Here is a 24,311-nt window from a genome sequence, read left to right as displayed (position 1 = left end):
ATCTGAATATAATAATCACTAATAAAGCCTTTTTGCTTGGAAACATGAGAGGTAATTTTGATTATGGATACCAGGTGGGCTATCACAAATCCTTCTGCCTTTAGGAGGTTTATGTGTTGTAGAGCTTTTAGATAAATGCTGGTTTCAGAATAGCTTAAACCAGCATACTAGCAGCCTCTTGAATATGGACTATTTGTCTGCCTGTATATGAGATCTTGGTGGAGAGCACTAGACTTCATGGGAAACAAATTCAAACAGGAAGCTAGAATCCAGATAACGTTTTCATATATCAACTGCTAAAGCATTTCATAACTTTCAGCGAAAAGTTTTTTTAGGTTGCTGAATTTATTGCCAACTACTGAAAGGAGAATTTATTGGCCTAGTTTGGAAACCCAGAGTACAGGTTGAGTATGGGTTGTCATTGAATTATGGGTTGTTGCTGAATCGTGGCTTGTTGCTATGTACAAACCCTGCACTATGGCTTAATTATGGGCTATTAACCATGAAGAACCCAGGAAGAGAACCCATGATTTGCTGTTGGATTGTGGACTCTCGGTTGTTTGTGGTTAACAACCCATAGTTAAACCACAATACAGGGTCCGTACGCAATGAGAAACTGTGATTCAACAACCATACCCAACCAGTTCATTGGGTTGTCATTATGTGCAAACCAGGTCATATTCTGCTGTGCAATATAACCACACTTATTACTACTTTCCACATTTTTAAAACTTCATCTTGTGTAAGACACGAAGAGCAGGGCTGGGGAAGGAAGTAGCTTGGGTGTGTGTGTAAAGCATACGATCTGCATGCAAAAGGTCCCAGGCACAATTCCCTGAATCTCCACATAGGGCTGGGAAAGAGTCGTATCGGAAATCTTGGAAAGCTGATGCCAGTCAGTGTAGACAATACTGAGCTAGATAGATCAATGGACTGTCTCAGTATAAGGCATCTTACCGTTCCTGTACAATCTATTGGTTACAAATCTATTTGGAGGGGTGTTTATTTCCAGTGTTATAAACAATACTGCTATACTGCTACACTGAAATAATGGTGTCCATCTATCTTAATGCCATTATAGCACTGAGATCATGATGTGATGCCAGAGCAGTGGTTGTAGGCCATGTCTATGCCATTTATTTACTCTGACACATTAGGCAGGTTACAGAGTTTTTATTCCTCTGGTGGGGGTGTTCCCAAGGGGAGTTCTACTAGGAAGGCTCCCACCGGTGGGGGTGGTGTGTTTGTTCTCTGATTCCCCCCCCCACCTTCTGCAGTCTCCAGTGCCACTCCCCGCACTTGTTCTGGAGGGCACCCCAACCTTTCAAAGCAGATTTTCAGAGGATATATTGGCTGCAAGGCGAGTGGGGAGTGATGAATATAATGTCCTTCCCTATTCAGCCTGTAAAAAAAATCTGCTTCCATCATTCAGAGGCTTTTGTTGAATGCAACCCAATGACCAGCAGGACTAGACCTAAAATGTGTGTTTTTAATTCATCATCAGTATGTTAACATAATCGATTTGTGCAAACAATCTACTCACCTGTACTAGTGGCAGAGTTGCTTTGGCCTTCATCAGAATATTGGCAAGGATACTGCAGAGGTTCATCGGCTCCCGGAAAGTACTACAAGAAGGTAAACAAATCCATTACGTTCTTTTATCCATTGAAACTGGTCAGAGCAAGAAGTGTAAAACTATTTTGTTTTCTAAAAAATGGCCTGCTACAGAAATTCAAGAAATACTAAAACAACAACGCCCCCCTACAAATCGATGTCTTCAGTTTGTTTCCTAAGATTAATCTGTCCTTTGCTCTTTAGTCAAGAAAATCTATTGTTTAACTGAATGGCGAACAAGGGTAAAGAAAAGATGTAGCATGGCTCACACGTGGCTCTGCCATTAGGGAAAGACCAAATTAAAGCAAATTCATTATTTATTTTTTAAAAAGTGTATGCTGTCTTTCTACTGTAAGTGGCATTCAATAAATGGCATTAGTCTATCAATCAAAATATACAGTAACATTACTTATCAGACATCCTTGGTGTGCAATACTACCAATGCAATAATGAAAAGCATTCTTTATTTGGAAGAGTTAATTTAAAAAAACAACTATAAAAAGTCTTAGAAATGGTTACTAGCACAAAGGATACTGTTTGCTAGACATGTTTTGATATGGTCTGGATATGAAATTATTTGTCAATATTCCTAGCAAGAGATGCTTGAACATTCTCATTCCAGGACAACATAATTTTCAAACCACATTTCCATTATAATCTTGCATATCATGTAAGTAGAGCAAAATAGTTGCACTAAGTAATACCTCTTCTGTTCCTTTAATAAAAAGGTAGACATCTCTAGATTACAGCACAGAAATTTTCAGTATCTATAAAACCTGAAAATGTACTAACTAGATTACAATTAAATTGTAGGGATGAAACTCACATAGGTCATCCAAAGACAGGTCCTAATCCTGCTTTGTGCATAATGCTAAAAACAAAAGGAGAGCATCCAAGCCAGGGCAGAATCTACGCTACTGCTTATAATGGTTTATAATGGTTATGACAACTGTTCAGGCCCAGGACACATTACATATACAGTTTTTCATATCGTTTTAAAAGTGTTATATCCTGCTTGGTGTAGATCGGCCGGTGGTCAGAAAAAAAGGTCTGTAGATAGTGTCGGTGGAATTTCCTCTAGCAAGATAATTCTCTCCTGTGATCATCTATGGAAAGTTAGAAGAGTAACTTTCAAATCCATCTTTATATTCTTGTTCCTTTTTTTGGACTCTACCAGGTGTTTCCATGTAGTTGTGGTAAGTCCAAGGTCTCATAGTAAGACACTGCTGCTATTGTAGGAAAGTGTCTACAAATCTTCTAACAAGTAAGGATTTGTACATTATACTTTTGTTGGAAACTGCTTTTATATGACTTTATTAATACCAGATGTATATAGGCCCTAGTGGCACCGTGCAATGTACAATGTTAAAAGTTTTAAAACTTACATATGGGCATAGGCCCTCGTGACAATGTGCCTAATTAACTTAAGAACAAAAGCATATTTTGATGTGTTATCATAGTGTATTTTGATGTATCATTGATGTTGCCTTTGAAGAAAATACAGTCTGATGAAAAAATTTTATTTGCATCCCGAGAACGTGTTTCTCCTTTTTTCTGCATAATGCTAAATCATAGTTTATTGCAACACAATGAGCCTTGGTGAGTCTTGGACCTGCATGGTCCACCGCCCCTCTGGTGTGGCCACAGGTAGGAGATCTGAAACTCGGCTTCTGCTTTTAAACTAATGGGAGTACCTTGTTGGGTCCAAATATATGGTTTTCTGAGACAAGCCAGGACTGAAGGAACGCTTCTGATCTTTCCTTCCAGCGATGCCAAAGGAGGGAAAAAGGGAGGGGAATCACATGAGCTGAGGCTCATTTCCACAGTGATAACCTGTGGTTTACTATTATGTGCAAAATGGACATCAGTCTAATATTTTAAACTTTTGAGGAGTTAATAAGAAAATGTTAATGTTATTCTTTTATCTTAAAGTAAAACATATAATCAGGATAGTGGGATTTCATTTTACTTACACTTCATGGCGTTGAAAATGAGGAGTGTTATGCTTCTGAAAAGAAATCCATTGTTGAAAAATACCAACTTTCTAGTCAAAAGGTAAAAAAAAAAAAAATATGCAGGCAATTACCCTTATTCAGTCACTTCTTATGGGCTAGTTGTTCCAATACAGCAAAGTGAATGCAGAACGTCTGGGGGTCAGAGATTTTATTATCTTATCTCCTTGTGCCTGCCATGGTAGCTACTCTTTCATCTACATTTCTCTTCACCTCCTCACTTCTGTGTTTTCTGCTTTCTACACCTTCTACAAAACAATGTTTTCAGTATATTATAGCAATTATCTAAGTTTTAAAAAGTTATACCTGCATCAAATGTGTCATTATTTTGACAATTTCCTCCATGGAAGGTCGTTGTGAAGGATCTTTAGACCAACAGCGAGTCATTAAGCTCTCAATAGGCTTAGGTAAATTTTTTATCAGTGGTGGTCGAGTACCTATAAACAGACCATTAAAAATATATTGTATAAACGTAAACTAAACTTTTATGCATTATACACATTACTTGAACATAATAATCTCACTTGATTGTAGAGAACTAACCATCCTTGATGGTTTAAGGAAAACAATTTTAGCATATTGCTGTTCTTCCAACAAACATCTTGTAGTTTTTCTTCTGTTTTCCCCACCCTCTTTGCATATTGAAGTATTTCACAGGAGTGAATGTAGGGAGTTATTTTACTCTTTCAATAAGTTGTTTGTTGCAGAAGTATCACAAGTAGAACATAATCTGAGAATGGCAAAGGCACTTTAAATGAAGAAAATGTTGTGTATCCTAAATGTTCAAGTAAGGGATTACGTTTTCCACTGGCCACAGTTTAGTTTTAGATTCTAACAGTTCAATCCTATACATGTCCGCTGAGAATTAAGTCCCACTGAGTTTAATGGGATTTACTCCTGGTAAGTGAGTATAGGATTGTGGCCTAAAAGATATAACAGTGTTTTAAAGAACTAAGCTATCTGGGGGGCGGGGTGGGGGTGGGGGAATACAATACACCAAACTAGACATGATGATAGCAGATCTTCATATCTAAATAAGGACCTGCTCCACCCAATTAGAAAGCATGTGGGAAGGAGGGGCTATAGGGAGAAAAACAGGGGGAAGAAGGGTTGATATTATCTACCCACATACCCCTTTTGCTTTTTATAGCAGACCCTAACCTCTGCTTTCTGTGGGGCAGAGTTTAAACATGCAATTTTAACATGCAAATTTGCCATCAGCACATCTGACACCGGAGTAATGGACTATACTAAATATATACACACATTTCAGAAATACTACTTGTCAGTTACCCATTCTGCTCCCATAAAATTTTAACTTACCATTGTGAACTGCCCACATGATTCGAAAAGCAGGACCACCAATCTCATCAAAAGGTTTTCTACGGGTAATCACTTCCCAAAGAATAATACCCCAACTGAATACATCACATTTTTCACTGTAGTTGCTACCTGAAAAAAGGGCATTTATTATAATTTCTGTCCTGTTAAAAAGTATTATATTCTTTGAATGTTAGTGACAAACCTCATGCTGTTCACTGAAAATTAATGATACTGTATTGTACGTTGCACTGAAAGTTTAGTGCAACACTGTATTGTATGCTTCAATACAAAGACATAAAGGGTTGATCTAACTAATCTACCATCCCTTGCGCACATTCAGCATTGGATATTACTGTGTTCTGATAAGTTTATCAACAGCATAGACGTGGGGGGAAAATGATTTGCATATTCATGCCAATAATGCACCAGGCCATTTGTATGTTCAGCCAACCACGGAGTGTGATGTACGACATTCTTACTTGATGTAGATAAGCTGTATCTCATTTGCTGATTAATGTCACTACTAGACACATGTACAGTAATAGCTGAATGACAGAGGTGGGAACCTCTATTAGCCTGAGGTCGAATTCAATTTTGGAGAAGCTCTTGGAGGCTGCAATCCAGTGTGGTGTAGTGGTTAGAGTGTTGGACTGGGCATCAGGAGATCTGGGCTCTAGTCCCCACTCGGCCGTGGAAACCCATTGGGTGACTTTGGGCCAGTCACAGACTCTCAGCCCAACCCACCTCACAGGGTTGTTGTTGTGAGTATAAAATGGAGAGGAGAAGGAGGAGTATGTACTCTGCCTTGGGTTCCTTGCAGGAAAAAAGGTGGGATATAAATACAACAATAAATAAATAAATGAATAAATAAAATCCAGGGGTAGGGCCAAAAATACAAAATAAATAAATTAAATTAAATTAAAAAATCTCAGCATAGTATAGCTTAAAGCTCACTGCCAGAAATTAAGTCTTAAGAGAGGTATTTCAACATTTTAGAATGTGGGGGAGGGAAATTGCACAAAAGCCTGGAAATCATCAAATTATTGGTAGTCGAGGGAAAGGCAGTAGAGCCGGAGGTTGGGACCGTAGAAGGATCAGATTGGGACCCCAGGGGGGCTGGATTTGGCCCCTGGGCCTGAGGTTTCCCACTCCTGCATTATGTCCCTTAAATTCTCTTAGTACAACAGTTGAAAGTTTTTTTGAATAAGAGATTGTTTTCAACAAACTGTAAGTTAATACATTTTTCTTCAATAGTGTATAACAATAACAGTAACAACATCTACACCACCCTATAGCTGAAGCTCTCTGGGTGATTTACAACTCACAAATAAATAAATAAATAAAAATACACCAATACACCTAAAATATATATATCATTTTAAGGCTGTACTAAGGCTTTTTTCAAGTAATAGCTGAGTGAAAGAATAACAAGCACACTTTAACTGGCCATTATATGAACACACACATTGAGAACAAGATCAAGCAGACTATCTTTGAATATTAGTTCCTAACCCGTCTCAGGTGGTTGCTGAGTGTATAAGGGACTTTCACTGAGATGTTGTCATTCAAGGATAGTACTACACATGAGAAGACTCCCAATGGCCACCACCTGTATGCACAATCTCACTTGCATGCATTTTAGCAACACAAAAGATACCACTCAATAGTTTTAAGAAACAGCAACATTTCCATTCAATCACTGTCTGAGTATGAATATAGATTATGATAGAAGCAGATGTATTACTCTGGAGACAGGTAATGCCTTTCCAGCTATGTAATTGACAATGGGTTCATTAAACTGCATAGATTGTTACCAATTGAACTATCTGGAAGGGAATTGCTTCATTTTAAATTATAGGTAGACTGTTGTTGTTTATTCGTTCAGTCGCTTCCGACTCTTTGTGACTTCATGGACCAGCCCACGCCAGAGCTTTCTATTGGCCGTCGCCACCCCTAGCTCCCCCAAGGTCACCCAAAATAATAAAAACCTACCTTTAAATATCAAAAGCCTTCCTGTTTTTCCTATAAAAAAAGGGCAAGCCATAATGCTTCTAAAATGCTCAAAACACATATTACAATTCAAATTGCTTTATTACCTTCGAAAACTTCTGGTGCCATCCAAGCAGCACTTCCCTTATTGTTGGTCATGTGTGTCTGAATATCACAGGCTGTACCAAAATCACAGATTTTTAAAACTGTCCCCCCAGCCACCAAGAGCAAGCTGCCAAACAAACAGAATAGTTTAGTAGTCTTGCAATTATAGAAGAGCAGTTCTTATATAAAATAAGTTTTAAGAATTGTAGACAATCTCTTCTAAGGACATTTAGGCATATTATCAGCAGAATTAAATATACACAAATCCTGAAAAGTGGAAATAACTTTTTTAAATTAAAAAACCCTCCAGTTTTATTAAACAATGTACCCTTCATCTTTATTTATATTAACAAATTGCCAGGTATTGTAATGGACAGTATATATTGGGGGAAAGAACCCATTAACTGAAGGACTCACAGAGGACTGCACTGTGTCTCTGTCAATGAAAGCAGGTCACTCAATGTCAGAAGAGACAGTGACCACAATACTGGCACTAAGTGTGGCATTCCCCACTCTCCACTCCAAATAAAGCATGAATGGAAGCCATACATATATGGGAGAAAGCAAACGGGTACAAATGAGGCCACCTTTAAGTGGGATTAAATCTACTCCATGCCTGTTGTCTGGAGGATCCAGGTTTTGCTCCTCTTCAGCCCCAGATTATAGCAGTTTTATCCTGGCCTATTTATTTCAATAGGCGCCAGTGAGTATAGAGCTGCTCCACGTGGATAGAATCATAGAATAGTAGAGTTGGAAGGGGCCTATAAGGGCATCGAGTCACACCCTGAGTTCCATTTATGGCCCTGGTATATGTATGTTATTAATAAATAGCTAATTCCTTCCTGAGGTCACACTTTAATAATTAAGAATGTAAGAATATAAGAATTGCCATGCTGGATCAGACCAAGGGTCCATCTAGTCCAGCACTCTGTTCACACAGTGGCCAACCAGCCATCGGCCAGGGATGAACAAGCAGGACACAGTGCAGCCACACCCTCCTACCCATGTTCCCCAGCAATCGGTTCACACAGGCTTACTGCAGTTTCTAAGTTACTAAGGTTATAGAAATGAATGATGTGTAGCAATTTATTTATTTAATTTCTATACTGCCCAATAGCCGACGTTCCCAAAACTGTCTGGGCAGTTCAAAATGAGTATCTAGACCAATACTCATTTTGAAACAAAATACTTTGCTCCAAATCTGTGTTTTAGTTTTTAGTAGCTGTTATTGTTTTATGCGGCATTTTAATGTGTTTGTTTTTTGGGGCTGCTCAGAGAAGCTGTATTACAGGGGAGCTATGCAAATTAATAATAAAATAAATAAATAAATTTGGTAGAATGGAAAGTTGGACTTACCATGAAGTGCCCTCTGGTCAGCAAAGGGTAGACCAGACAGGAATGGGTAAACTTCTCTCCTCCATGAGAAGGCAGGGCTAAAATATTGATACGTATCCCACTGTGAGAGGAGAAACCCTCTCAGTCACAGGACGTGACTGCAGCTGTACTTCTAATTTGTATGATTGTGCTCTGATGAGTAGATCGTCCAAATAATGCTATATGTGGATCCCCAGAGTGTGGAGGTGACTCACCAAAGCCACTATAACCCTGGTGAACACCTGGGATTCTGAGGACAATCTGAAAGGAAATGCCTTGAACTGGAATTGATCCAGGCTGTATGCAAAATGTGTGAAGAGCTGGTGCAACTCCCTGAACAGGATATAGAGATAGAGAAGCTTCCTGAAATCTACCAGGGTCACCAGACCCCTGGAAGAATCAATTGTGTGGTCAACCTTAGTGTCTCCATCCTGAATTTTCTCTTCCTGATGACTTGGTTGAGGAAACTGAGGTCCAGAATAGCTCCAGGCCCCATTCCTTTTGGGGAGTATGAAAAATACAAAAAACCCCACCAAACACCTGTTCCAGAGGGCACCTGGTTCCACAGTCCCTATATGAAGCTGAGCTTTTATGGCTGCATGAACCCTGAGGTGCTTTTCCTGGTTCTTGGTAGAGGGCAGAAAAGGATAATTGAGAACAGTTTGGATTTCGAGAACACAGCCTAGAATCTACCTCTCTGAACAAATTCATTCCCATCAGTGCCCCGAATGCTGCAAATGACCTCCTCCCCCACAAGCTGAGGTAGAGCCAAACCAAGCTGCTTCCCCCATTGCTTGCCTCCTCAGCCTGGCTTGACATGTGGTTTGGACTCCTGATGCTAGCTTGACCTTTGGGATCAGAAAGGCCTGTCGTACTGAAAGATAAAATATGAGGCCCTGGGATGAAAGGAATGTACAGGCTTGTACAGACTGCTTCTTCCCTTTGGCCTCTTCTTTCTTATGGGCTGCTGGAAGGACCTTCTAATTCTCTTGGTTTCTACAAGGACAGGAGTTAGGGCTCCTCCAAACAACCCCATGCCCCAGAAGGGAATAGTGGCCAAGTTTGGTTTTGATTGGGCTTCCAGCTCCCAATGTTTCAGCCATAACCTGCAGCACATCACAACCTGCAGACATAGCTTTGGCTTCAAACTAGAAGCAGTACATTGAAGAGTCTACAATGAACTCAGTGGCCATAGTTAAGTTTATTCTGAGGCGCCTAGACCCAGTGGCAGCTTCAAATAGAAGGAAGCTTGCCATAAGAGTAAAGCCCAGGCTATGACTGAATTTGCTGTAGCCACTCCTATTGCCAAGGCCATAGTCTGGATCACTTTTTTGCACACCAGAAATCTGTTATGGCTTGCCCCCTTTCTTATGGAAAACCAACACAGAGGTGAGGGCTGCTACCAGTTCATCCACAGTGGGGACTTTCAGTGATTCCAGTGAACAGAGCCTCTCACGCGTTGCCAAAGAAGCCCCCTGTTTGATAGCGTCCCTTTACACTGCAGCTAGAATTTTCGAGCTTGGGGGAGGGGTGGGGGGCTGGAAAAACCTCTGCATATTCTTGTAACTGATCTTCAGCCTTGCGGCTGACCTTGGTTTTAATAAGCAGATGCTGCAGGTTTAAAACCATGACTGCTTTATTGAGAATAATGGGGGGGGGGGGAAATGCCCAGCTGAAACAATTTAATTGTGGGATTGGTGGAGGTAGGCTGATCTCCCTCTGACAATTCCCCCTTCTCTATGCCCGATCCTTCCTGGGAATGCTCACCCAGGTTGCAGGCCATCTCTGAGACTGCTTTTCACATGCTGCCACCCCCGACCATTAGCTATATCTAAAGAAAACGTGGAAGGGGGGTACAACCTTTGTTTCCCCCTGCTCTCTAGCTGACTTTGGCTTTTGGAAGGAGGAGAAGCCTTGCCTTTTGATGACTGGTGGCTCGTCTTCTCCTCATTCTTGAATTTTTTGAGTTTGCCCCCACCTCCATCGCAACACCTGGTTCCGCCCCTATGCTTTGAACGGGGCTCTGAAATCAGTGAAGAGGAAGCTTAATATGATGACCCGCTGGATGTAGAGGATGGGGACCTGTTATTCCTCCCACCATGGTGCCTTCTATATTGTTGCCACTATGTGCCCTCCATATGGGATGCCTGCCATTGATCCAACAACCCCAGTAGTTCCCTGGAAGGATATCAATGGGTTGCTGGTCTCTGGGTGGGGGCAGACACGTGTTCGCTCCATGCAAACCTACTTGGGAGGACAGTACTGGGGAAGAAAGAGCGCTCTGCTCTGGTTGGCCTACTTCCAAAATGGCTGCCGGAGTTTGCCTGAGTGATGGGGGAGAGGTTTCCTGAATCCCCCTCACTTAGGAGCATTCCTGACTCCACCAGAGTGTTGTGAAGGGTTCCTTAGTCTGGACAGGTAGCAGCAGCAAAGGGAGAGTCCCATTTGGCCTACCTCCTCCCGAGGAGCTGTGGCACAGGCACAGAATGCCTGCTTGATTGAGTCAGGTTTCCGCTGATGCGTCTGGCACTTGGGGAGCCTCAAGAGAGCATCTGCCTTGCACCTCCTCTTCTCTGCTCAGGAAAGCCCAGGCGGGCCCCAAGGAACAATTTTGACAAGCTAATCCCTTTCCCTGGTGACTGATGGATGACCGAATGGGGGTAGAGAGTGATAGAAAGTTCTGTTTGCTTTCTCTGTTTTTCCCTGAAGCAAGCTCGGCAGTCTGCTGTTCCCTAGAAGGCAGAGCAAAAGACTGAGGGGATTTCTTATCTTACAGTGGGATATTGATCAATATTTTAGTCCTGTCTTCTCATGGAGGAGAGGAGTTAAACCATTCCTTTTGGTTCCACCCTCCACTGACCGAGAATGATGCAACCTTGCCAGAAAGTTAGTCTTATCAGAAGACCCAATATCATGGTGTCCCAAGCTATTTCCAATCACAGGTCAAAGGAAAGAAATGAGAATAACAGAGGAAGTTCCTTTATAACTAGAGTAATGTTTTATTTAAAATATTGTCATTTCATTACCCAGTTCTAATAAAGCAAGATGTTCTCCAAATTAATGACTACTACAATGCTGTGCAGGTCATGTTTTATATATCTACTACAGTGAGTAGTTATGGTGAATACATTCTTGCTAATTGAAAACCACAAAAGCATAAAATTGAGATAGCTTACATCACATCTAAAAGTAGATACTATATATCACAATATTCACTAGGGTTACTGTCTTTCCCCGAAAATAAGACATCCCCCGAAAATAAGACCTACTTCCAGTTTTGCCTCTCGCTGTAATATAAGACCTCCCCCGAACATAAGACCTCCTCGATAATAAGGCCACCCTGGAATATAAGCTACCGTAAACCGAAGCTACCGTAAAGCGTCTGACTCCTCTGGACCGTAGTGGCAGGCGCCGCCGCGTAGCTCACTGATTGGCCGCAGCGCAGCCAGAGCTGTTCAGGCAGTGCGAGGTCTCTTTAAATCAGAGAGCCCGCGCCGCCAGGACTAGCTGGCACCTTCTGCCGCCTGCTGCTCGCTCTGCCCTGACGGAGTCTGGCTGACTCACAATTAGACAGTGAGTGAGTCGCGTGGGGCAGGAGTCGGGCACATTGTGTGGAATCTGGCTGGCACAGACACACAGGGGTGACTGAGGTGGGGGGGGGGGAATGTCTGGTGACCGTATACCGTATACAAGTAATAAATTTCCTTTTTTTTTGTTCAACAATAAATGTGTACCGTATTCTTCTTCATGGAAAAATAAGACATCCCCTGAAAATAAGACCTAGCGCATCTTTGGGAGCAAAAATTAATATAAGACACTGTCTTATTTTCGGGGAAACAGGGTAGTAGAAACTGTGCTACAAGATCTCCTGAATAATCGAGGCTTATATGATTCATGAAAACCTACTTTGGTGGTTTTAGGTCCCTGTGAATGAGAGCCTTCGGTTTCATGCTGTGAAGATATGCCACGCCCTGGGAACACTGTAAACACCAACTCATAGCATGTGCAGCAGTGTAGTAAGGCAGAGGCTCAGCTCCATGTAGGACTGGAAAAGAAAAGTACAAACTAAAAAGAACTTTATTGCACATTACAGTAGATACAACATGAGAACACGACTTCTGTGAGCAACACATGAAATACACAACAGAAGGAATTCTTTTTATCCCCACTTTGTCTGAAGTGATTCTTGTAATCTGAACCGAGGGGGGGGGGCATTTATGTCCATGTGTGGTCAAATAAACTGTAGTCCAAGTAACAATACTGGTCTGAGCCATTGCTTGTTTTCAGTAGCATTGAACACAAAAATATAGCCCACTTTCATTTCTGAACTGAGTAACTTATTATTCACTTATGTGAATAATAAGTTAAACACTTATTTATTTATTGCACTTATATACCGCTCCCATAGCCAGGGCTCTCTGGGCGGTTTACAGAAATTCTAAAATTAAGATTAAAACGAGTATACAAAATTTAAAATTCTAGAACACAGAACATACACACATAAAGCATTAAAAACCGTTAAAAAACTAAACATGTGGGTGATTAAGATGTGCTGCCATATGCCTGGGCAAAGAGGAAAGTCTTAGCCTGGCGCCGGAAAGATAGCAGCGTTGGTGCCAGGAGAGCACTTACGAAACACTTACTTTGGTATTGGAGTAATTCTGTTTTTATTTATTTATTTATTTTAAACATTTATATCCCGCCCTATATCAATAAGATTTCAGGGCGGCGTACAGATAAAAGCATACAGTATAGAACAAAACATAGAAGCATCGACAATCTTAGGGCTAAACCTGCAGAGAAATAATGTGTGCTCAGTGTTATTTGACTTGACTAGTGACCGTGGTAAAGGAATAAATGGATTGCTTTCACCATGAGTACCACTCAATCCACATTTACAATGCCACAACTCTGTGTGCTTTCATTATTTTTGTGGTGATATTAGATGTAGGTTGAGCTGTGAATTGTGTGCAATCACACAACCATTTTATCAAAGTTCATCTCATTGCTGAACCTACTTTCTTGCTCAGACAATTTAGCAATATGACTTGGCCTATAATTTTACAACATTAGCTACATGGCGTTTGTTAACAGTGGCTGACTAGAATACTTAATCTTGAGTTCTGATTTTTTTTTTAAAAAAAAGGAGTCAAAACAAAACTTAGGAATTTAAATAATAATAACAATAATAATAATAATAATAATAATAATAATAATAATAATAATTTTATTTATTTCTTACCCGCCTCACCCTTTGGATCGAGGCGGGGAACAACATTAGAACAGGAATCAATACATCTTAAAAATTCATGATTTTACATTGATCTGGATAGGCCTGCCGGAAAAGGCCTTAAAATCACACAGAGAGTTAATTTAACGAATCTCCTCGGCAGGCCATTCCACAATCTGGGGGCGACAGAAGAAAAGGTCCTCTGGGAAACTGATGTCAGCCTAGTTTTAGCTGACTGAAGTAAATTCACCCCAGAGGACCTGAGTGTGCGGGGCGGACTATATGGGAGAAGGCGATCCCGCAGGTAACCTGGACCCAAACCATTTAGGGCTTTAAAGGTAATGACCAACACTTTGTACTTTGCCCGGAAACTAATTGGCAGCCAGTGGAGTGATTTTAATGTTGGGGTAATATGCTCACCCCTAGATGTACTGGTGACCAACCTGGCTGCCATATTTTGAACTAGTTGAAGTTTCCGAACTAGGTACAATGGTAGCCCTATGTAGAGCGCATTGCAGAAGTCAAGCCTTGAGGTTACCAGCGCGTGCACTACTGTCGTTAGGTCTTCTGACTATAGGAAGGGGTGCATCTGGTGTATCAGCTGAAGCTGATAGTAGGCACTCCTGGCTGTCGCATCTATCTGGGCTGTCATTTGGAGTGACGGATCCAGGAGCACCCCCAAACTGCGAACACAGTCTTTCAGGGGGAGTGTAGCCCCATCCAGAACTGGCTGACCCACCTCCAAACCTAGGTCAGAGCCCTTGACAGCAAGCACCTCTGTTTTGTCTGGATTCAGCTTCAGTTCATTTTTCCTCATCCAGCCCATTACCGCCTCCAAGCATTCATTCAGAGGAGACACACTATCCTTAGCTGATGCTGTTATTGAAGGCATAGAGAAATATATTTGGGTGTCATCAGCAGACAGTATCAAGCATACTAATAGCACCCCACCCCATGCCTCCGGATGATCTCTCCCAGCGGTTTCATGTAGATGTTAAACAGCATTGGGGATAGGATGGCACCTTGTGGTACGCCATACAACAGCTCCTTTTTTGAGGAGCAACTATCCCCAAGCATCACCATCTGGAATCTACCTGAGAGGTAGGACCGGAACCACTGGAGGACAGTGCCCCCGATTCCCAAACCCCTCAGGTGTTCCAGAAGGATACCATGGTCGATGGTATCGAAAGCCGCTGAAAGGTCCAAAAGTACCAGCAGGGACACACTCCCCCTGTCAATACTCTTGCGGAGATTATCCACTAAGGCGACCATAGCAGTCTCAACTCTGTATCCTGCCCTAAAGCTAGTTTGAAATGGGTCAAGAAAATCTGTATCATCCAAGACTGCTTGGAGTTGGAAGGCAACTGCCCTCTCAATCACCTTGCCTAAAAATGGAAGATTTGATACCGGTCTGTAATTATTAAGGTCCAGGGGATCCAGGGAGGGCTTTTTTAGAAGCGGCCGTACCACTGCTTCTTTTAAACATGGTGGAAAACTCCCCTCCCTGAGAGATGCATTAACAATATGTTGTAGTTGTAGTCTAATTGCATCTCCTCCCTGGGCGACCAGCCAAGAAGGACAGGGATCGAGAGGACAAGTTGTCTTCCTTATTTACTTCTTATAAATAAATTGTCTCTGGAGAGGCCACCAGTGAGGGAGGAAGCAGCAGCCAGGCACCTCTCCACCGTGCCTGGGTCCAGCTCCAGCTGAGAGCCCCCTCCCTCCTGCTGTCAACTGTCTCTGGAGAGGCCACCAGTGAGGGAGGAAGCAGCAGCCAGGCCCCTCTCCACCGTGCCTGGATCCAGCTCCAGCTGAGAGCCCCCTCCCTCCTGCTACCAACTGTCTCTGGAGAGGCCACCAGTGAGGGAGGAAGCAGCAGCCAGGTACCTCTCCACCGTGCCTGGGTCCAGCTCCAGCTGAGAGCCCCCTCCCTCCTGCTACCAACTGTAACTGCTGAACTTTGCAACTAAGATTGTAGTGCCTGAATTTGCTTTCCTTTTCCCCCTCCTCCTCCTCCCTCCCAATCCCCTTTCCTTTTGTGTCATGTCTTTTAGATTGTAAGCCTGTGGGCAGGGACTGTCAAGAAATACTTTTGTTAGCCGCCGTGAGAGCCTTTTTTGGCTGAATGGCGGCATAAAAATCCTTAAATAAATAAAAATAAATAAATAAATAAATAGAAGTTAGTTATGCCACTTCATTGGCTGTGATTTTATAGAACAAATCTGTAAATACAACTTTACATTTTATGCAGTGCTCTAGACAAATTCAGGAAAGATGCTCACCATTATAGAGAGAACCTCCTTCAGCATATTCCATAACAAGACACACCTTAGTGGAAAAAAGCATGTGTTAGGTTAAAGGAAGATTTTGCTTTTTTATTTCAAATGTGTAAAGTAGGGCTGTTTATAAACTGTTCCCATTTGAACTTCTGTTTGGGCCGGAGGGCTCCAAAATACTTGGGTCTTTTTTTGTGCACTAGCAACAATAACCTAGGCTCATGCAATTCTTCTGTTTTCATTTCCGCACTCTGCATAGACTGCTGAAAACACTTCTTGCTGCAGCTTTAGTTTCCTTCTATTCTTTCTTTTCTGTCCAGGTCCCCCAACTCTGCCTTACTGATGCACACAAGTAGTTGCGCACATTGATAAAACACAGCACAAAAAGAAATCCTGAGGCTCTTAGGCACTCATCTATTCTGTGTGTAAGCAATTATCATTTGTGCACATTGGTAATGTAGAGGAGAAAAGCACTAACAATGGGAGGCAATAAAAGCTGTGGCAAGGTGCATGCAGTAGTTCCTTGACATTCTTTACGGAAAATCAGGATGACGGCAGAGCAGAATTCTGTACCCATGGAACACAAGCGGAATGGAACCTGGGAAACCAGGCATATTCAAAGCTTACTGATAAATATATGGTAAAAGGATGTTCAAGATAGTCAATCGCAGAAATAGGGTGTGCAGGGGGCAGGGAGAGCCAATGCAGTGTGTGAAAAAAAAGTCAAATAAAAAACACACTAGTAGGCACTGATATTAACTTAAACAAAACTTTTACACAACAAAATCATATGGTCATGTCAGAAGCCAAAGAGGTGCTACTTACTGGATTCAAACAAGCGCCATATAACTTGACAATATTAGGATGGTTCACACGTGACAACTGTCGAAGCTGGAATTTTAAAAAAGCCATGTATTTAGAGGTTATGTTCCTAGATAACATTTTGTTTTTGTTTTTCTTAATCTTTCCTCATATAAGATCCATAACTAAGCTTAAAGACCAAATTGGATTGATGCTGCATAACACTTTGCATGCCTCTGGAGAAAGAGTTGCAGTCCAATCCCACCGCCGTACAGATATAATGGCTACATCCAACACACAAATCATCTTTTTTAATCTCCTAAGGCAGCCTTCAGTTCAGAGGGATCTTGAAGTCCACTTCCCAACTTGCTCCCCACTCCCCAGTCCTGATTATACCCCCAGGGAAGTAGAAGGTTTCCAAAACACAACAAAGAAAGAAATCTTAAAAGAACATTTTATGACACAGAAACAAAAGTATAAGCATCCATACAAATCCATGGGTTAGTAGAACAGCAACTCCAAATGCACTTTATAGACAATACACTCTTCAGAGTCTACATTTCCTTTTCGTCAAGTACTTTTTGTTCTAACACAATCTAAGTATCATAATTCTGAAATCAAAAAGCTACCTGTTAGTCTGCGTTAGAATAAATTTTAAAGCAAAATTGTACCTCTACTATGAAGGCTTTTCGTTCAGATTCACTTTCTATTTGCTTAATGGCCACATCTTTCCCTCGCCATTTTGCTTTGCAAACAACTCCAAAGGCTCCTCTTCCAACAACCTAAATAAAAAGGCAATTGGAAATTTTCAGATAAATATTTCAAACTGTCAGCATAGATCCCATTAATTCTATTCTTAATATGGCAGAATGACGTATTAACATACATCTTTGTATCCTGCAAAAGGCCTACACAACTGATGACTTGTTAAGAAGCATACAATCCAAAAGCCATTCACTGTAGCCTACCAGGGGTTTGGCAACCTCATATTTTTGCAGTCCTACACAGGCAACAAAATCATGAGAAATAATCAAGCTCCTGGAAGACATCACACATAGCTGCATTTTACTTGTGGGATCCTGTTTTGCAAGTTTACTTGAACAGTTTTGGCACTTACATGATCAGATTATTCTTTGTCCCCAGGAGCATAAAATGGGGAGAAGCGAGGAGGAAAACTGAAATAAGAAATGGACCTTAGAATCCTGTGCTCATTCTCCCACTCCCCACATTACAGGGAGAAGTGAATGAATGAATAAGGGGGTTAATTCCTCATCTGAATACAGTTCATTGTATTTGAATAAGGGAGTTCATTGTTTACTTGAAATCAAACAAACATGGGGTCTTCCACTGGTTCAATGTTTATTTCTGCTTATGCTGGAAATAACAGGTGAGGAACAGGGGTGGAAGGGCATCTGAGCCCTCGTCTCTTGTAGTAGTACAGAAGCTTAAATGCAAAAATATTTCACTTTGGCTACCCACTGTTTATTGCAGATATAAGTTGTAAGCATATGGAAGTTTTCATTTCACTCAGGATAAACAATCTCACATAGCCCAGATGGAGAAGATACGCTCCACTCAACTCAATGGGATCTACTCTCACATAAACTTGCATAGGAGTGTGTCTTCTCAAAAGTTAGGTATTAATCAAACATATATTCTTTAAGAACTTTTGCTGCAAAGTTTAAAGAGATCCCATCACTGATATCACTATTTTCATAGGCATCACATATGGCATTGTGTACATCCCTCCAAATGTAGTATAACCTCTTGGCCAATTTTATCTTCATGACATCATGAGATGAATGCAAGAAGCTCTTCGGTCAGGTGGGTTCAGTCAAAGCTATTATCGCCAAATCCAAGAATAACAAAATGTGATTATCTGAAAGTAGGAGCTGTGGGATTATACATGTACATGCCATGCATGTAGACAACCTGCTTACTGAGAAATGATCCATATGCCGTTTGAGAAGAATTGTTCAACATTTTTTATTGTGACCTGTTTCCACTTCTTCTGTTGTGAACTCCACTTAACAGGATTTGTGACATTTTGCAACCAGATCTGTATAGTACACTTTATCTTCAAGTGCCACTGCATACACACACCAGTGTAGTGTAGTGTCTAGAGTGTTCGACTGGGAGTTGGGAGATCCAGGTTCTAGTCCCCACTCAGCCATAGAAGCTCCCTGGGTGACTTTGGGTCAGTCACAGACTCTCAGCCCAGCCTACCTCACAGGGTTGTTGTTGTGAGGATAAAATGGAGAGGATGATGATTATGTATGCTGCCTTGGGTTCCTTTGAGGAAAATAGGCAGAATATAAATGAAAAAAAATAAATAATTCAGAGCAATACTGAACATTGACATATGTCAGTTTCTCCTCGGTGACTCCTTCCTCACAGAATTTGGATCTAGAGGCACCAACCAAACCTGCCTAAAACAATAACCACTCACATTCACCCTAGTCTTTGTGAGAATAAAGGTTGACCAAGAATATTGTGCCAAATTTAAGGGAGAAGCCTAAATCAACCCATGTGATGTCTGTGAAAATGCCATCAGTTTTGGGATATGTCTAGCTCAAGCAACAAAAAGTGTGATGAGTCTTTCACAATAATGTCACAACTATGCAAATACACTTGTAAGCAGTCACACTGGCAAATCACCCAGAAGATACTCTAATGCCCCAGATGCTATAGATATATCCCACTGAAGCTAATTTCTAAATGTGTACAACAACTTCCACTGGTAATAGTGGTAGTTCCTGACTGGCCATCTAGATTTGGATTTTTCCTTCCCCATAGTAGACATTTTTTGTTGTTTGCTTCTGTTCATTTTCACTGCCTTATTACTTCAGTCACAACTAACTCGTTGAGCGACGGGCCATTTGGCCAGGATAACAACCTAAGGGGCAATAACTCATTTCTGTCCTAGCTTAGGGGTCTTGGTTCCTGCCACACACTTGGTTGGTCACAAATGGATACCACAAACAGTAAAAGCTGGTTGCTGCCCTAACCTGGCTGTCACACATGCACATCTCCCAGCAATTGGCGTAAGCAGGTACTACTGGCAGCAGGTACAATGGTGCTTGGTTTCTTGTCCATGCCTTGCAAATATCAATCTAGAAGCTGTAGTTTAATCACGTTCTGGCCTGATGTTACCCCAATCTTGGTGCCTGTTCTCATCTGTTCCCTTCCTGAGGCTTTCTACTCCCAGCTACAGGAACAAGTCTTCTTTACTGTGGCTTTACGTTTATACCTTTAGGGAGGAGACATTCAGATGGCTGAGGGTTGTGTGGGAAAGGATGCCCCGGGATATAGGGGCACAAGGCCATAAGGCCTTTCAAAGTTAGGATGAGCAGTTTATGTGTAGAGATTTAAAGAGGGACATCATATGAATAGAATGATGAGAAGCAACTGATTTTGGCAAAGTGGTAGAGACAGGTAATAGGTTTGGTTGACATCAAGTGCATATTTCATTACATATATATAGGAAGGAGTGGCCTATTACAGCCTCCCAGCACACACATACAAATGAAGTTACATAAATGTAGGATGGCCACAAACAGGCTTCATGCTCCCTGCAGTCTCCATGGAAGAGCTTTCTGTGTAGAGAAAGCATAATGTGTGAAGTTGCCTATGGCTAACATAAAACAGGTACCTGCTCAGTTATATCCCTCAACCCTAGAGCACTACCTCTCCCATACCAATAATATAAAGAAACACAAAATGCCATTTGGGGCGTCAAATATTTCACCTTGAAAAAGACACACCAAGCATTAAAAACTTTTGTAAGTGAAGTTTACATTTATGTTATAAAGAACTACAAGGTCTGAGTGCACTTTTTTTGCATGTGCTCCAGTTCGCAAAAGGTCAGCCTCAGAACTAGTTTTTACCATCAAAGCTCAGCTCTTGCGCTTAATAAAGTACTTTGCAATTGTGTGGGTCTACCTGGTCTAAGGCCAAAATTTTAACCACTGTACAACAGTATTATCCTGTAGTTCTATCCTGAGAATCTTTTGCCCACCAATGGGTGGCAAGTAGAATTAGGCGGTACACATCTTGGGCAAGGGGGTGGGGTGGATGGGGGAGAGAAAAAGCAACTTCCCAAGTAGCCTTGAGTCCTGACACCTCTCTGAAGTTTGCATGTAATCCTACTCATGCTTACACAGAAGGAAGATACACTGACCTCAAGAGGGGCTTACTCCCAAAATAAGCAAACAAGAAAGCAGAGGTTGGCAACCTCAGGCTCAGCGTGTGAATGGGGCATTGCTGGTGGGTTTGACTCTGGGCACCAATACTGCAGTCATACGCACTTATCCCAGGAAGTAAGTTTCTCTGGAGTAAGTTACTCCTGAGTAGACACGTTTAGCTAAATGCCATCACTTTTGGGACTCACCTCTTCCACTTCTATCTCTTTGTAGTCGATTTTTTCGAAGTTGAGGACTGGGGGGGTTTCAATCATGTCCACGGAGCTGGCAGAAGACATCCCTTCACTTCCAACAGCTTGTGCGCGGGTCTGGAGGCCGGGCGGGAGAGGAGGCTGGGGCAGTCCGGTCTGGAAGCGGTGGGGCAGCGGCCGGCTTTTCTCGCCAGGCTGTTTCTCGGGGTCTCCCCCCACCGCTCAGGGGAAGGAGGGCCTGGCGGAGGCACCCCCTGGGCCTCGGAGAGGCCTCATACGAGGCTCTTCCGCCCGGGCTTTATTGGGGCCGCCGGGAAGCCCGGGCCCGGGGGGCCTGGCTCGACATCCTGAGCCTCACGGAGAAGCAGCCCCCCCTTCCCTCTACAGCTGCGCCTGCAGGCCGCGGCCTCTCCTCGGTCGGCGCCTCGGAGTCGCGTCGGCGGCTGCGCGCCCCCAGCAGCAAAAAGGGAGGCGGCGTGGGAGTAGCGGGGGTGGGGAGGGGGGAGTTGAATGGGTAGGACAAGGAGCCGCTGCCGCTCAGAGCCCCGCCGCCACCACCGCTCTTGACATTGGGGCCGTTTCTCAGCAAGGGGGAAGACACAGATTGCCCCCACACTTCGGGCTTCCCCTTCTCTTTCCTGCCTCCGTAGCGGCTACTGAGGAGGCCCGGCCAGGGCCTGGACGGAGGTGGAGCAGCCCCAGCAGCCAGCGGCGGCGGCAGCAGCAGCAGCGGTGGGCCTCTTCCTTCCCCCGCTCACCGCCTCTCTCTTCCCGGAGCTGCTCCGCCTTCCTCCTTTGCCGCCTCCCAGAGGCCGCTAAGGGAGGGACGGCTAACGTAGCAGGAGGTAGCACCCATTTCTCTAGTGCCGGCGAGGAAACCCCACGGCGGACTAGAGTTTTCCTCGCTCTAGGAGCCAGTTTGGTGCGAGGAGCGAAAGGACAGCCAGCTTCCGCTTCACAGCGGGGGTATGAAAGAGAACGACGGGGCAGGGAAGAGCTGCCGCCCCCAGGCTGGCCGTCGTCGGTGCTTTTTTAACAGCTGCGTGACAGACAGGAATCCGTGAGGTGATGCACCACCAGTTCCCTTTTTTATTTGTCTAGTCCAGAGTTCCCCAATCTGCTGCCATCCAGATGTTTGGGGCTACAGTTCTTGATCACTGACTGCTGGCTGGGGCTAATGGGAGTCGAAGTCTAAAATTTATTTATTATTAACACTTATATATCATCTTATCTGTAACCCCCCCCCCAGCAGATGATGTACAGCAATTTAAAAAACAATAAAACCTTGTAACAGGAAAAACGACATAAAAAGCTACACATTTTTAAAAGGCCAAATTGAAAAGATATGGGTTTACATCCTTTCTAAAGGCTAAGAGAGTGGGGGACAATCATAGTTCTTGACGGAGTGCATTCCATAGTTTGGGGGGCAACACAGGAGAAAGACTGACAAAAAGGCCTCAATGGATAATGTTGCCTTTGAAAGGACCTCTCCTGTACATCTTAATACTTGGGCAGCTTCATAGCGAAACATCTTGACACCAGGTTCGGGGAGACTCTAGTCTGGACTCTGAACTGCAAGGGGCAGAGATAGCAACTTTCTTCAAAGGACACAGAGCAATACTTCTACTCCCGACCTGGAATCAGCAAAACACAACCTATTCAAGAAGGTTTACACATTCAAATGGGGATTTCCCAATGGAGGAAGTTAGATTCTATTCCTGTGTAAGGAAAAGAAAGGAGGCAGGGAGGAATGATCAGATTTGTAGATAGGTCTCGCCCAACTCCATTAGAGCTCATATCCATGTCCACTGACTGCACTGAAAAAACAAAAAACCCACTAATCTCAAAGCACTGTCATTGCTCAGAAACACAAACTCAAAGCACTTCCTAATTCAACTGCCTCCTAGAAGACTCAGGCTCCCAGCAAAGAAACATCTCTCCCCCAGCTGCAACATATTTGGGGGACTGGGAGCTTAAGAGGCAGGCTCCTACTACCTGGGTTTTTGACCATCTGATCCAGCCAGGAGAGGGAGGCCTGCAGAGCAAGGGACCAATCAGCGGCTGCTGTTGTCCTGCCTAGTCTGCGGAACCTCCAACTGCCTCCTAGCAGACTCAGGCTCCCAGCAAAGAAACATCTCACCCCCAGCTGCAACAACTTTGGGGGACTGGGCGCTTAAGAGGCAGGCTCCTTTGGGGGTGGGCTCACCGCCGAAAGGGGGACTCCAAAGGGGTTTGCCACTTTGGGGAAGCCACTTCAGGGCAGTACACAAGGGCGAGGGCCTGTCCCCTTGTTTGTTTTGTTTTGTTTCTTTTCTTTTCTCCTCCCCCCCCCTACTTTCGGCCGGCTTCCTTTTAATCGTGTGAGAGTTCTGCCAGCCTGTCATGAATATCTGCTTTCCTGGGAGTGGAGGAGGTGATGGGAGTCCGGGAGCAGCCATCACAGTTATACAGGCAGAGGGAGATACAGGGCAGGGAGACAGCTGCACTGTCATAAGAGAGAGTGCAATGACAGGGTGTTGGTTGTCCCCAAACTTCCCCCCCAATTCAAATAATTTGGATGGCCCTGGCAACAGACCTCCTGGGTTGAAATTGCTGCTGGTGAACGCCAGGTCGGTTAATGGGAAAACAACTGCTATCCAGGACTTGATCCTGGATGAGCATGCCGACCTGGCCTGTATCAGAGACCTGGTTGGATGAAGCTGGGGGAGTTAATCTCTCTCAGCTTTGCCCACCAGGGTTCTCTGTCCAGCAGCAAGCAAGGCCTGGAGGGCGGGGAGGTGGAGTGGCAGTGGTCTGTCGGGATTCCATCCCCCTGACCTGGTGCCCTGTCCCACAGTCTACAGGGTTCGAATGTGTGTATCTGAAGGTGGGTGCCCGGGATAGAATAGGGATTCTGTTGGTGTACCGTCCACCCCGCTGTTCAACAGTCTCCCTTCCTGAGCTAGCCGGGATAGTCTCAGATTTGGTGTTGGAGTCCCCACGGCTTGTTGTTCTGGGGGATTTCAGTATCCATGCTGAGGCTGCCCTGTCGGGAGTGGCTCAGGACTTCATGTCTGCCATGACAACTATGGGTCTGTCCCAAGTAGTATCTGGCCCCACCCATGTTGCTGGGCACACTTTGGACCTTGTTTTCTGTGCTGGACGGGGTGACAGGGATCTGAGAGTGGAGGAACTTTATATAGTTCCGTTGTCAT

General features: G+C 43.4%; 1 protein-coding gene across 2 annotated transcripts in view; it reads right to left on the bottom strand.

Annotated features, from left to right (window-relative positions):
• MAP3K7 (mitogen-activated protein kinase kinase kinase 7) overlaps nucleotides 1–21,305 on the bottom strand; it is a 48,181-nt gene extending 26,876 nt beyond the window's left edge. For both annotated transcript variants that reach the window (XM_063124870.1, XM_063124871.1), the window contains exons 1-9: nucleotides 21,115–21,305; nucleotides 17,396–17,506; nucleotides 16,749–16,814; nucleotides 15,930–15,975; nucleotides 12,324–12,462; nucleotides 7,046–7,170; nucleotides 4,950–5,078; nucleotides 3,933–4,063; nucleotides 1,544–1,625 (exon numbers count right to left, since the gene is read on the bottom strand). In XM_063124870.1, coding sequence (XP_062980940.1) covers nucleotides 1,544–1,625; nucleotides 3,933–4,063; nucleotides 4,950–5,078; nucleotides 7,046–7,170; nucleotides 12,324–12,462; nucleotides 15,930–15,975; nucleotides 16,749–16,814; nucleotides 17,396–17,506; nucleotides 21,115–21,204 — 919 coding nt within the window. In that variant the 5' untranslated portion in view covers nucleotides 21,205–21,305. The remainder of the gene's footprint in view (nucleotides 1–1,543; nucleotides 1,626–3,932; nucleotides 4,064–4,949; nucleotides 5,079–7,045; nucleotides 7,171–12,323; nucleotides 12,463–15,929; nucleotides 15,976–16,748; nucleotides 16,815–17,395; nucleotides 17,507–21,114) is intronic.
• Nucleotides 21,306–24,311: the final 3,006 nt, after the last annotated feature.

Source organism: Elgaria multicarinata, chromosome 4, assembly GCF_023053635.1.
Source record: "Elgaria multicarinata webbii isolate HBS135686 ecotype San Diego chromosome 4, rElgMul1.1.pri, whole genome shotgun sequence".
In the NCBI taxonomy this organism is placed as follows: Eukaryota; Metazoa; Chordata; class Lepidosauria; order Squamata; family Anguidae; genus Elgaria; species Elgaria multicarinata.
This window is presented reverse-complemented; position numbering and strand designations above follow the sequence as displayed.